Consider the following 13,988-nt stretch of genomic DNA (forward strand, 5'->3'; position numbering starts at 1 on the left):
TCCTGATGCATTTGTATCAAGTAAGAGGAGGGAAATAGAGTGGAAGTTTGGTCACTGAAGGAATGTGATCCAGGAGCAACAGTAGGTCAAAGGTATTCTGAGCTTGAGGATGATTAGAATTTCCAGAACACGAAGCCTTTTAAGAGTTTGTATTTGAGTCTTTGCCAAGGCTCAGTCAGGCTACCTGCTGGCTAACAAAGGGAACCAGATCCTCTGTCCTTACCACTCACATGAGGTTGATCCCAACAGTGGAAAAGGCACATTAATTTTCTTTCCTTCTTCAGTTTACCATACACCAATAAAAATTCTCCTGGTTCCACCATAGAAAAACCGGAAGACATTATAAATGAATCAGACCCGGAGAAAGGGCTTTCTAAGCCTTAAAAAAGACTGTTTGCATTAGCAACTTTAATTAAAAACTTTTGAAAAAATCCAGCCAAAACTGTAAGGCCAAAGAGATTATGCAATTTCTAAGACCTCGGTTGACATGAACAGTTAGTTTGTAAAAATAAACATATAGAAAACTGTTACATATCACTAGCAATTAAACAAATGCAAAATAAGTTATTTATTGCATATACCATCATAGATAGTCATTTGTTGTTAAATTAGCATACTTCATTATTTGTTAAATTAGCAAAAGTCTCTCCGCCACTTCCACCCGATTCTATGATCTGATATGATCATAGAATGGGTTCTCTATAAAAAGGGACAGTCTTAAAAAAAAAAAAGGGACAGTCTAATTGTTACTAAAGTACAATTCTTTTAAAAAGCAGTTCTTTTGAAACACTATTTCAAAGTAATGATACCCTTCCTGACCAACAATTGAACTTCTAATAGTCTCTCCTAAAGTAATAATGTTAATTATGGACAAAAGATATTAATTATAAAGGGGGCAAATATAAACTCTGCTTTATGCACTCAAATATTATGGAACCATTAAGTAACATTTAATCCTGAATTATAATTAGTTCTGGGTATAATTTAAAGATTATTATTAAAGTAAACAAAATGCTAATGTGCTTGTAATTTTATAATTTAAAAAGTTTAAAGAACAAACCTTGGCATCATTGTGGATATGTGGGAAGGGACTGGAAAGTAGGGAGACCAGTTAAGAGGTTAACTTAATATACCATGTGATAGATGAAGTTCTGCATGGTGGCAAAGAGAATGGAACAGAAAAAGTAATGAAACATGTCAGATTTTTTTTTAAGGACTTAGTGATTGACCAAAAGTCAAGGGCACCTCAAATGTTTCTATTTAAGTGATTGGACTTACAGTAATATTAAGGTGGAAGCAATTTATAGGGACACCAGTTCTAAATGAGGGAAAAGAGTGTAGTTCTAAATGAGGGAAAAGATTTGGGTTTTGAGATACCTTCAATTAGCAATAATCGCGCCTCGGGGGGCGCCTGGGTGGCTCAGTGGGTTAAGCCGCTGCCTTCGGCTCAGGTCATGATCTCAGGGTCCTGGGATCGAGCCCCGCATCAGGGTCTCTGCTCAGCGGGGAGCCTGCTTCCTCCTCTCTCTCTGCCTGCCTCTCTGCCTATTTGTAATCTCTCTCTGCTAAATAAATAAATAAAATCTTTAAAAAAAAAAAATCGCGCCTCGGATAAACCTCATTGGCTACCATACTGCCACTGCGCAAAGCTGGTTTTGAGATACCTTAAACATACAAGGTTAAGTTGTTAATTATGGGCCCTCTGCTTGTAAGTGAAAGTGGAGATTTTGGAGCTGTAGGGGCACCTAAATGGGTTAGAAGGAGATCCTGTTCAGTGGAGATTAAACACACACACACACACACACACACACACGCACGAGTAAGAGAGAGGGTGGGCAAGGAGACTCAGTGACACAAGAGAGGGGCAAAAAATTGCAGTTATTAGAACCCACATCTTTATCACACCAAGACCAACCTCTGGTTAAATTCAAAGCTTTTCAGAATCTGAGTGGTTTACTTATCATTAATCAATATTTATATAGCATTTAAATGATGAAGAGTGCAGGATGATTAATTGAATAAAATAATGTTAATGCTGTTTAACTTGACAATGACTGTAAAGCTTTCTCAGAATATGGTATAGTACCAGAAACGTAAAGGGAGTATGTTAAGTGGAGTGGATTTTTTTTACCAAATGATTTATTATTGAGCTTTCAAGACAAAGTTCAAATTAACCTAATTAACCAAATTAACCTAACTTCAGCTTCTGTCATTTTACCCTACCCCCCTTTCTCATCTGGTATTTTTATTCTACTACTTAAACCATTTTCTTTTGGGTGTTGCATTTATTCACCGGTGCCCTGTTTTCTGAGGTGTTACACATCATTGAATGCGTGTGCACGTAGCTCAGTGCTTTGCAGACAGTAGGTATTCAAAATTTTGAACTGAACAACTCTGCTCTTAAAAATAGCATCTGTAAGACTTTGGCTATGGGAGGTATCTCATTACTGCCACTGATTTCCCCACTTTCCCTAGTCCTACATTTAGCTTCCACAGACCGAGCAAATTCTACGTAATTACAATGGGGCTTAACAACACAGCAGGTCAAGAACCTTGTTTTAATATCTAAATCATTTAATCGTCAATCATTTATCAAATCTGTTTTTGTTTCACTGATGGTTTAAATGGAACTGTTCTTCCAAACGAATAATGAAATTGTTTATTAGTTCCTAGTATTTTAGTGCTTTTATTGATAAATTTAGGAAAATGGGAATATAAATATAGAGCAGAAAGTTCTATCTTGTTTGGAGCTGTGGAGAAACAACAGCGGAGCATGTATTAGATTTTTTTTTTTCTTTTGCCACTCTTAAAAAATTAAAACCTGAAATACTCTCAAAACCTAATCGATTTTCCAAAAACATATCAGGTATTGCTTAAGGAGAGTTGGCATTAGTGGTTAATGTTGTTAATTTTTTTAAGCATTTAATGTTGTTTCAGTGTGTTTTTTAAGTATTTCACAGATTTAAAAAGTGGAGGTATTTAATCTTTAAAATTTTTACCTTGTGCAAAATAGCATAACAGGTCAATTGTTTTTCTCAACTATGATATTCCAGGCTATGTTTATCATATGGACTAGGAAGTCCCTACTCTTATCGTTTGTTATGGTAAAAACAAAAGAATGCTACTTTTTCTTTTTACCTTCAGTGGTCCCTGGAGCTGCACTTTGGCTCAGCGTTGCCAGGCACCTGTCATTTGCATCTTCCTCTGTTAATTGTGTGGCAGGTTCATACTGCAGGATCGCATCCAGATCATGGAAGAACTTCATAGTTTTAGAGCTGTCTCCAGAGTTATGGGCATATTTAACTGTTCTGTATTCATATTTGAGATTTTTGTACTTTGCCCGGCACTGTTTCCAATCTCTGTATACTCCTAGTGCTTGCAGCCTTTTAGCAATGTAAATAAATATTCCTTTATTTCTCAGGGTTCCATAAAGTTGTTTTCGTATATTTTTTTCTGCCCAGACACTTAGCAAAGCTTTAACCTCTTCTTCAGTCCAGTGCTTTCCTGCTCCACTCTCCATGTTGAAAGTGACCTGGAAATGATTCACTATTTCTAGCCAAGGTTTTGTTTCCTAGGAAACCAGACGGCTGGTTGTCAATAAGCTCCAAAGAGCTGAAAAGATCTAGTTTAACTGGTTCAAGCTGCCTGAGGGGAGTAACTTGAGAAACTGCCAAATAAGCAGGCTCTGTGATTAAAGAAGCCTGGACCTAAATGATTCCTAACGTTTTTTTCCATTTCAGCCTTAAGGGGAAATTACCCTTGAGATGAAAGGGAAGGAAAACCATTTTCTAAATTTCTTTTCTTACATAATGTACTCTGGTTTACTAAAGGATTGTTGATTTTTTTAAAAAATTATAAAAAAGTGGTTGGCAGAGGTTCTTTCTGCCCTAAGATTTATGGCTAACATTAATTTTTCCCCCTCTGGTACGAATCATTTAGTGTTCTAGCACAGGTTAATATTAAAGACCACATCATTTCACTAAAGAAATCCTATGTCACAAATGGAACAGTCTTACTTACAGTGTATAGTATTATGCATGTCTATTTGATGTATTGATAATTTAGTAAAGGTATTGATAATTTAGTAAAATTTCAATTTTAATTATTTTAGATTTTTACTTCATAGGCATACTTAATGTTATAGTTTTTCTTGTTATTAAAATGCCAAAATAACTACAGCATGTAGTTTAGATAAAGATCTATTTTACCAAATAAGTCAATTTATTAATTAATAATGTGTACATCCATATATTAGAGATTTACTTTTTATTTCCACCCTGATGTATATTCTTTGGGACAAAAATTTGTTAATAAACATCTGATATTTTTATCATTTGTTCAGAACTATTAAAAATTGTGGAGCATTTAGAACCTTTATTTTATCATTTGATTCTCTACAGTAGTACAGATCCTACTAAGTCTTATATGTTATATGCTACCTCTGGCCTAGCCTTTGGCTTTCTTCTCTAATCTATATCATCACCTAAAAATACTAACACAGGAAATGAAATGCAAAGTACCCAATCAGCTTAGGATTTTTAGAAGCAGTATTTACCTTTTTTGTGGTAACTAAAGTGATAGATACTTGTTGGGAAAAAAGTGGAAAGCGCAGCAAAGCAAAGCAAAAACCTCAAAAATAAATGAATTTTGTTCATGATTGTATTACCCACCACTAGGCATTTTACCTGCTAGTTTATTTGGAGATTTCCATTTACATCTGTGTACTCAACTTTATTTAGAGGTCACGTACTACAGAGATTAGAAGCACAAGTTCTGTGGTCAGACTGCATTCTCATCCTGGCTGTGCCCCACTCTCTGTGTGACACTGGGCAAGTTACTTCACTTCTGTTTCTTTAGTGTCCTTATCTGTAAAATGGGAATTATAGTCATAGTATCTATTTCAAAGGATTGTTGTGAGAGCCTAGTCGGTCAGATCATTCATGTAAATGCTTAGAACAGTGCCTGGCATGTTAGTTAGAACTCTGACAATATCACCTGCGGCTGGCTGGTCACATCATCACGAGTGGAAGTAGCACAAGCATGTAATGTGTCGTCAGTTCCTGGATGCTCTTGAGAAAAGTATGCTTCATAGAGAAGCTTACCAATGAGGTAAATTTATATTTAACAGTTGATGCCTTTTTATATTCACAGGGGTCAGGAGAGTGCTGGTATTGTGACCAGCGATGGGAATTCAGTACCAACTTTCAAAACACACAAGGTATATTTGAACATAATGAAATGTTGATGATAAAAATTACAATAGCCAGGTGATACCTAGTATGTTGGTGGGGGAAGGAAATTTGAACAGATGATTTGCATATAGAAGTCATACTCTGGATCAGCCCTTTCCATTTGTCAAATGAGGGTGCGTTTCTTTCCGCGTTTCTTTTCCTAGATGGTTTGCTAGACTGACTCATTGAAGCAGGTCATTTACTTAAACGTGCTTTGAATTTTTAAAATGCAATTGATTTAGTGTATTGTATTTGACAAATTTTATTGTTTAGTACATTTGTTCTTCAATGTTTTAATGAAAAGTATCTCATAAAACACAAACTTCAACATCGTGACTATATTAAATGCCATTGAATTGTTTACCTTAAAATGGTTAGTTTTATGTTATGTGAATTTCACCTCAAGTTTTTTTCTAAAGAGATGTCTTATTGTTCTTACAATTAGATTACTCCTTATTTAAGATTAGAATTTGTAGCACAGAGGTATTAAGTGAAGTGAATTGTCTAATTTGGGATTGCCTGAGCAGAAACTTATAAGTCTTTATTAACTAGTGCCACAAGTCTACTTTTTTTTGGTCTAAGATGAGCTTTTACTTTGACTTTGCAAGGGAATGGGTCTTGTAAATCATGTCTTTACTCAAGACAATTTGAAGAAATTATATATTTCAAACCTTGGAATTGGACACACAAGATACGCCACTACAGGAAACTGTGAATTAGAAAATTGTCAGCCCTTTGTTGTTGAAACACTTCATGGGAAAATAGCTGTGGCACATAATGGCGAATTGGTAAATGCTGCTCAATTAAGAAAAAAGGTAAGTTTTTTTTTTTTAATGCTTTTTTTCATGATTGGGATAAATGCATGAAATGAAAGTATTGGGGAACCTTGGTGCAGGACATTTTCTAATTGTTGCCACCTGTTACCTAACTGCAAAGGACAACTGTATTTTAATTACCTGGGCTACTTGTTATAATTGCAGATTCTAAGATATCTCCCCAGACTCCGGGGTGGGAGGGTGGTCAGTTTACATTTTAATATGCTTCCAAGGTGATTCTGATGTGCTGCTTTAGAACAGAGATTTGGAAAAGTTAATATATGGTTGTTGTTAGAAACAGAAATTAGGGTTTATGGACTCCTATCCCTTTTAGCTTTGTCTTTATGTCCAAAGCATAAGAAGAAAATGGAATATAAACTTGAAGATACAAATACAAGAAAAAGTGATTTAGAAACACTTATAGGAAACCAGTTGGGGAAAGGGCAAAGAGAGTTTCCTTATGTTCTGTTTTTGTTCATAGCATGTTATTTGGAGCATTCTGTGTTAATTTGTGCTTATACCTTTATTTGTCAATTCATCTTCCTTTTTTAAAAATTACTTGGTATGGGGCGCCTGGGTGGCTCAGTTGGTTGAGCATCTGCCTTCAGGTCAGATCATGATCCTGGGGTCCTGGGATCGAGTCCTGCTTGGTCTCCTTGCTTTAGTGGAGAGCCTGCTTCTCCCTTGGGTGCTCCCTGTGCTTCTGCTTTCTCTCACTCTCTCCAGCACTCTTGTCAAATAAATAAAATCTTTACAGTAATAATAATAAAAAATAAAGTTATTTGGTATATTTATATTCCTGATAGCTTAATTATCCATTCTTGCCATTCATTTATGGATACCAAGCTTTTTATTAATAATACCAAGATTATTATTCTAATAATCTTGATCTGGTCACATTGCAAATAAAACCTCAGGTGGCATTTATTAACAGGATGGTTCTACACACGCAGTTGTCTCCTTAGCATTCGAGAACCAGGCATTTTACATGGGTTAAGTAGTGAGAGAAGTCAAACGATGGTGAATTTTGGTGGGTGGAAAATACCTAGACCCATGCTTCCATACCAATCATTGTCCTTTTATTTTTAATTCTAGCTTTAGTTATTTCCCAGAGCTTTCTTCTGCCCTCTTCTTAGGCTCTAGTATTATAATGATAATAAAATGTTTTTCTGCCCCCAAATGAAAAAACTTTTTAATTCATACCAAAAAAAAAAAAAATCAATATTGAAGTAAAACTTACTTAAAAAAAAAAAGCCCATCGCTTAGAGATAACCACCAAAAGTTCGATTCTGAACAATATCTAGCTCATTCTTTGTAGACATAACCCCTTAGCCACATGCTGAATTTCACTTCTACACATTGAGCTGCCTACTGAAAATGTTGTCGAGTATGAGTTTAAACTCAGCCTGTACATGTCGATGGTGATGTTCTAGTCCTGGTCAGTCTTGCTCAGAACCTCGCAATCATCATGAAAACACTCAACCAACTTTTCTTACATCTTCTATATTTAATTGTTCAGTGTGGTTAATTCCTTTCTTCTCGTCTGTCAGTGATAATCCGTGAGGCGTGGGTAGCGGCTGGCTCTGCAACCAGCAAACCGGCTTGAGAGGCCCCCTGTAGTATGCCGCTCTTAAGGGACTGTGTCGTATTGGCCAGGATTGTCGAGGGCTGAAAATGTTAGGATCACAATTCCAAATCCTTGTGCCTTCTCCACTCTCCCCCACCTTTATGGCGGGTCTACGTTCCTTCAAACTCCCTTTTCAAAAGCTATTCTTTTTTTTTTGCTTTTTTTTTTTTTTTTAAAGATTTTATTTATTTGTCAGAGAGAGGGAGAGAGAGCGAGCACAGGCAGACAAAGAGGCAGGCAGAGGCAGAGGGAGAAGCAGGCTCCCTGCCGAGCAAGGAGCCCGATGTGGGACTCGATCCCAGGACGCTGGGATCATGACCTGAGCGAAGGCAGCTGCTTAACCAACTGAGCCACCCAGGCGTCCCTCAAAAGCTATTCTTTATGCCTCCTAGCACACTTTTTTTTTTCTTGCTTAAAAACCTTCAGAGACTTCCTGGGGCACCTGGGTGTATCAGTCATTAAGCGTCTGCCTTCGGCTCAGGTCATGATCCCAGAGTCCTGGGATCCGGCTCCCTGCTCAACAAAAAGCCCGCTTCTCCCTCTCCTGTTCCCCCTGCTTGTGTTCGCTCCCTGCTTGTCTTTCTCTCTCTGTCAATCAATTAATCAATACATACATACATACATACATAAAGCTTCAGAGACTTCCCATTGCCTCCAGCAGTGCTTCCACATTACTGTATACATGTCATTAGTAGAATGCAGGATTTTCATAACTGAAATTTCACATGATGCCTGATCTCTTGTGTAATTGTGGGCTGTTGGTTGAAGAAGGGTCGGGTGGAGCTCTCCCTCTAATGATTACACTTTTCTCCATTCTAAATAGCTTCTGCGGCATGGTATTGGTTTGTCAACAAGTTCTGATAGCGAAATGATTACCCAGTTACTGGCGTATACACCTCCTCAGGAACAAGATGGCACCCCAGATTGGGTAGCAAGGTAAAACTAGACTAAGCTCATAGCTCTGGTAATGAGAGCTCTGTCTTACATGTGTTTATAACTGGAATTATTCATTCAATTATTTAATTCCAGGATTAAAAACCTAATGAAGGAAGCACCCACAGCATACTCCCTGCTTATAATGCACAGAGATGTTATTTATGCAGTAAGAGATCCTTACGGAAATCGTCCTCTATGCATTGGACGTCTTATGCCTGTATCTGATATAAATGATAAAGGTAATGCATTTCAGAAGAAGTAAAATTTCTTAGTGCTTTTCCAAGTCTTCGTCCTACTGTTGGCACACCCTCAAATCTTTAGGCATAGGAAGTCTAAGAGTGAGAAGGAACCAAGTAAAAAGATAGGTTTTAAAGTACATTTCCTTGAGTATTTCTGAGGATGAGCCATTTTTAAAGAATTTAATAGACATTTCCCGTTTTGTCTTGTCTGAATTGCCTTGGCCCAGCTTTTTCATTGATTGTGCTATGATTTCAGTGATTTTCTTTTTGACTTGTTAAATGTCTATTTCAGACTTGAAATCGGTTTTTGAAAGAATTTTGGTATCATTAGTTTTATCCTTGGCTCAAGTTGAATGAAGATCAATTTTTTTTCTTTTCAAATTTTAATTTAAGTTCTTGTTAGATTCATGTACTCCTAAAGTTGTAGAAATGGACCAAAAAGTTGTGGAAATGGATAGTTTTTAAATTTATCTATTTGGTGTTTAACTGTTCACTTGAAGTAGGTAGCCTCTTGTAAAATTTCTTAAATCCATTAACTAAATTGCCTTGTGATTTACAGAGAAAAAATCTTCAGAAACAGAAGGATGGGTGGTATCTTCAGAATCTTGTAGCTTTTTATCAATTGGTGCAAGGTAAGTTTTATTTCACTCAGCATATTCACTTTTTCCATATCAATAAAAAATTTTTAAATGAAAGTTATCTCTCTGATGTCTGTAAGAAGACATATCTATAAATGCAGTTTCTTTTGTACATTGTATTCAGCAGGTACGCTGACTTTAATGTTCCTGTAATACCTTCTAATTCTGAAATTGCCATCTTGTATTCACAATACCATGAGACCTGTTTTTAGAAAGGAAGACTCAAGAATCTCCTCAAGGAATAGTTACAATCAAAAAATTTAAGCCAGAATAAAATGTTCTCTTTAGCCTCTGTTCTTCCAAAACTCAGTAAAACTTAGGGCTTTTATTTTTCAAAATTCAAAATTAGACTTCAGAGGTAAAAGATAAACAGATTTACTGCAGGAGGAATATTACTTTTTAATTTTTAAACGATCTCTTAAATGGAACCACTTTTCCTTTATAAGGGCAGGGACTTGGTGTATACTTTACAATAGATTTTATTATCAGTCCTAAGGTCTGGTTTATTTAAAGTCTTCTTTCTTTAACATTGTTTCCCAAGATATTACCGTGAAGTCTTGCCTGGAGAAATCGTGGAAATAACCAAACGTAGTGTCCAAACTCTTGCTGTTATACCAAGGTCTGAAGGAAACCCAGTGGCCTTTTGTATCTTTGAATATGTTTATTTTGCAAGACCAGATAGTATATTTGAAGGTAAATAAAATATCTTTAACTTTTTATAGAAGTATCGCATTTACCTCATCAAAATGTGGCAGTTCTTGGTTCAAAGACTTACCTGGCTCTTTGGAGTCACACTGCTTTCTGTTGTGGATATGGGACTGAACCTACAAGTCATATGATGGCTATTTTTCTCTTTCATTTGACTCTTGGTTTTGTTTTCCTTTTTAGGAGGAAGGATTATGATGTTCAGATGTGTATTAAGGCTAGGTTTTTTTGAATAATGAATTCCCCAGTTTAACTATTTCCACTTTAGTTGTTTTATACGTTTTACTTTACTTCTTATACTCCATGTACAGCATTCTAACAAGCTAATTTTCTTAGAATAATAATACCATGTTAAGAAAAAAATAATCCGTTTCCTTTCCCGAACATTCCAGACCAGATGGTTTACACAGTAAGATATCGTTGTGGTCAGCAGCTGGCAATTGAAGCACCTGTGGATGCAGATTTGGTTAGCACTGTTCCGGAATCTGCTACCCCTGCTGCTCTTGGTTATGCAGCAAAGGTATTTTCTTTGGACATGTAGTGAAATACTTTTGTAGTTCTGAAATTGGAAATCCTTGTTTATAAAGAGAAACCAATATAGTGTAAAGAAAAAGAAAATGTTGGATCCTTTATAGAGTTACTTTCCAGCCTTTTCATTCAGTGGCCCTGTTTTAGTGGAGTCCGCCCAAAGATTTTCAGAACGATCCCCTTCATTTAAAAAGATAACATCCTGGGGCGCCTGGGTGGCTCAGTGGGTTAAAGCCTCTGCCTTCGGCTAAGGTCATGGTCCCAGGGCCCTCTGCTCAGCAGGGAGCCTGCTTCCTCCTCTCTCTCTGCCTGCTTCTCTGTGATCTCCGTCTGTCAAATAAATAAATAAAATCTTAAAAAAAAAAAAAGATATCATCCTGAATATATATAGAATTTAGTGGTAATATTTACTTATTATTAAAACCCATTTCTTGAAGTAGCCTGGTATATTTGTTTCGTGTTTAGTATGGGTGATAATAAAGCCATTTATGTTTATTTTGCTTAAGGTTTTTAAAATTTCATTATTTTAAGTAGGCTCCATGCCAAGTGCGGAGCCCCATGCAGGGCTTGAATTCATGACCCTGAGATCAAGACCTGAGCTGAGATCAAGGGCTGCTGATCTCTTAACTGACTGAGCCACCCAGGCACTCCTTTTTTCTAAAACTTCTTTTTTTTTAACTTTTTAAAATTTTATTTTATGTAATGTTTTTAGTACTACGCTTAATTTCATTTTTCATAACTAGGTTGATTATATAACTATAGCGATCCTGGGGTATCCTGCTCAACATTCACTACACTGAAAAGTTTAGGTTATTTGTTTTTAAAAGAAATAATATGCATACATTTTAGATTGGTATTAATGAAAGAAGGATAAATCACCATCTGCCTCCTCAGAAAGCATATCCTTTGTATACTGGTTTTAATTCATTTCTTGCTGATAATTTTTAATTGCTATGAATTTTTTTGACAGTGATTTATTCTTTGTCATGTCTTCACATTCTTAGTGTTCCCTTCCAAAACAGAGAAATATTTGTTTAAAAGCATTGAAACTCTTGGCAAATGAATTGGTTTTCCCACGAATTGGTGGAAAATATAATGAGTATATTACTTTGAATGATTCTTCTTTTTGCCTTTTTTTCATGTAGTTTAAATAGTGAAGGAAAATTGTAATCTGTTGATGGAGAGTTCAGAATACCAATTTAAAATGTTTGTGTACATGGGGCACCTGGGTGGCTCAGTGGGTTAAAGCCTCTACGTTCAGCTCAGGTCATGGTCCCAGGGTCATGGGATCAAGCCCCAGATCAGGCTCTCTGCTCAGCAGGGAGCCTGCTTCCCTCTCTCTATGCCTGCTTGTGATCTCTGTCTGTCAAATAATAAAAAATAAATGTTTGTATACATATCATAATGGAAGCATGACCTCGAGAAAATAGGAACCTACAGTTCTCTATTGGGTCTCATGTCCTTTTATTTCTTGTCTATCAGTGTGGGCTTCCATACGTGGAAGTGCTGTGTAAAAACCGGTATGTAGGAAGAACCTTCATTCAACCAAACATGAGGTTAAGACAACTTGGTGTTGCAAAAAAATTTGGAGTATTGTCGGACAACTTTAAAGGCAAAAGAATTGTTCTTATAGATGATTCAATTGTAAGAGGCAATACCATCTCACCCATAATCAAATTGCTCAAAGAATCTGGCGCAAAAGAGGTAAGTGATATTAAAATTATCCTAAAGTGTCGATAATTAACCATAGGATACTGGCATAAAAATTGCAGTGTAGGACAGTGAATGAAAATGGATAGTTCAATAAAATAAATTGTCATCTTTCAAATAAGTTGTTTTAGTAATAACTATGTGCAACAACTTGGAAAACATATATGTAGTTTCAAAACTAAAGCCACAAAATAGAATGCTTTTTAAATTTTTAGAGTATTTGTCTTTTTGAAGATGCAGAACAAATCCTATTGTAATAAATTTGCCACATTGGGTTATATTTTTAAATCTCAGAGCTTATTCTAACCCACTGTCTCAGTAATTCTAATTACAGAAGTGATTTTTAAAAATAAATTACAATTACAGAAATGTCATTTATAACTAATAGTTGAATGGATTCAAAACTAAAGTCTGTTTTAGGAGGAAGTGGCATGGAAAGCAATGGCAGTCTTTCTTCAAAGCTTTAAAGATAATTGTGATTATGAGGGACGCCTGGGTGGCGCAGTCAGTGGGGAATCCGACTCTTGGTTTCTACTAGGGTTACCATCCGGGGATCGTGAGGTCAAGCGCAGCATGAGGCTCTGTGCTCAGTGTCGAGTGCCAGTGGGGCTCTTTTCCTTCTCCTTTTGCCCTTCCCGCTCATGCACGCTTTCTGTCTAAAAAGTAAAAAAGTTTGATTGTTTTTTTTTTTTAAGGTAATTGTGGTTGTGAGTTTCTACCTTTTTTATGACTGTTATTATGATTAGCTCTTCAGATTATTATTATTATTATTATTTTTTTAAAGAATGCAAGAGAGAGCTTGAGAGCATGTGAGGGAGGTAAGGGACAGAGGGGGAGAGAGAATCTCAAGCAGGCTCCAATCGAAGCTCTGTCTCATGATGCTGAGATCATGACCTGAGCCAAATCAAGAGTCAGACTGCTTACTGATTGGGCCACCCAGGCGCCCCTTGCATGATTATTCTTAAAATGAATGTTAAAATAATGTGTGAAAATGATTTCTTTCCAAGGTACACATTAGAGTAGCTTCACCACCAATTAGATATCCATGCTTTATGGGAATAAACATACCAACAAAAGAAGAGCTTATTGCCAATAAACCTGAATTTGAACATCTTGCAAAATATCTGGGTAGGTATTAAAATTTCTCTAAGCTTTTTTTCACAGAGAAAATCCAAAGCTTGTCAGTTTTTACCCTTGTAGGAAAAAGCAATGTCCAGTATTTGTTAAAAATACATGTTGTATGACATGTTGAGCAGATATTGAACACTCTTCCGAATAATGAGAGTGCCTGGTGTGTATAGACCCCATGGTAAGTCTATATTGGAGACCTAGGCCAAGGTGAGATCCAGTGAAAAGGAAGAAAAGCTTTCCAGGTAGAGGGAACAGCAGGCATTTTAGTTAAAGCCTCCCAGAGATCAGATCCCAAGAAAAACAGAAACCATTTTACCACAGATTCTAATGGAATAATTTGGATGTGGGTACAAATCAGAAAGTGAAAAGGTACTGTAGGGTTATCTTTGATAATGAAGTCAGCAGACTTGGAGATCTAGGTTATCCTG

At 36.4% G+C, this 13,988-nt stretch overlaps 2 protein-coding genes across 4 annotated transcripts in view; one reads left to right on the plus strand and one right to left on the minus strand.

Moving 5' to 3' along the window:
• PAICS (phosphoribosylaminoimidazole carboxylase and phosphoribosylaminoimidazolesuccinocarboxamide synthase) overlaps positions 1-3,530 on the minus strand; it is a 46,707-nt gene extending 43,177 nt beyond the window's left edge. For all 3 annotated transcript variants that reach the window (XM_044225222.1, XM_044225221.1, XM_044225220.1), the window contains exon 1: positions 3,139-3,530. In XM_044225222.1, coding sequence (XP_044081157.1) covers positions 3,139-3,520 — 382 coding nt within the window. In that variant the 5' untranslated portion in view covers positions 3,521-3,530. The remainder of the gene's footprint in view (positions 1-3,138) is intronic.
• The window catches only part of PPAT (phosphoribosyl pyrophosphate amidotransferase), a 37,538-nt gene that overhangs the window by 20,459 nt on the left and 3,091 nt on the right, over positions 1-13,988 (plus strand). Inside the window, exons 2-10 of the mRNA XM_044225226.1 lie at positions 5,152-5,218; positions 5,840-6,046; positions 8,497-8,609; positions 8,703-8,848; positions 9,408-9,480; positions 10,028-10,179; positions 10,584-10,711; positions 12,202-12,423; positions 13,437-13,557. Coding sequence (XP_044081161.1) covers positions 5,152-5,218; positions 5,840-6,046; positions 8,497-8,609; positions 8,703-8,848; positions 9,408-9,480; positions 10,028-10,179; positions 10,584-10,711; positions 12,202-12,423; positions 13,437-13,557 — 1,229 coding nt within the window. The remainder of the gene's footprint in view (positions 1-5,151; positions 5,219-5,839; positions 6,047-8,496; positions 8,610-8,702; positions 8,849-9,407; positions 9,481-10,027; positions 10,180-10,583; positions 10,712-12,201; positions 12,424-13,436; positions 13,558-13,988) is intronic.

This window comes from Neovison vison, chromosome 11 (assembly GCF_020171115.1).
Source record: "Neovison vison isolate M4711 chromosome 11, ASM_NN_V1, whole genome shotgun sequence".
NCBI lineage: Eukaryota > Metazoa > Chordata > Mammalia > Carnivora > Mustelidae > Neogale > Neogale vison.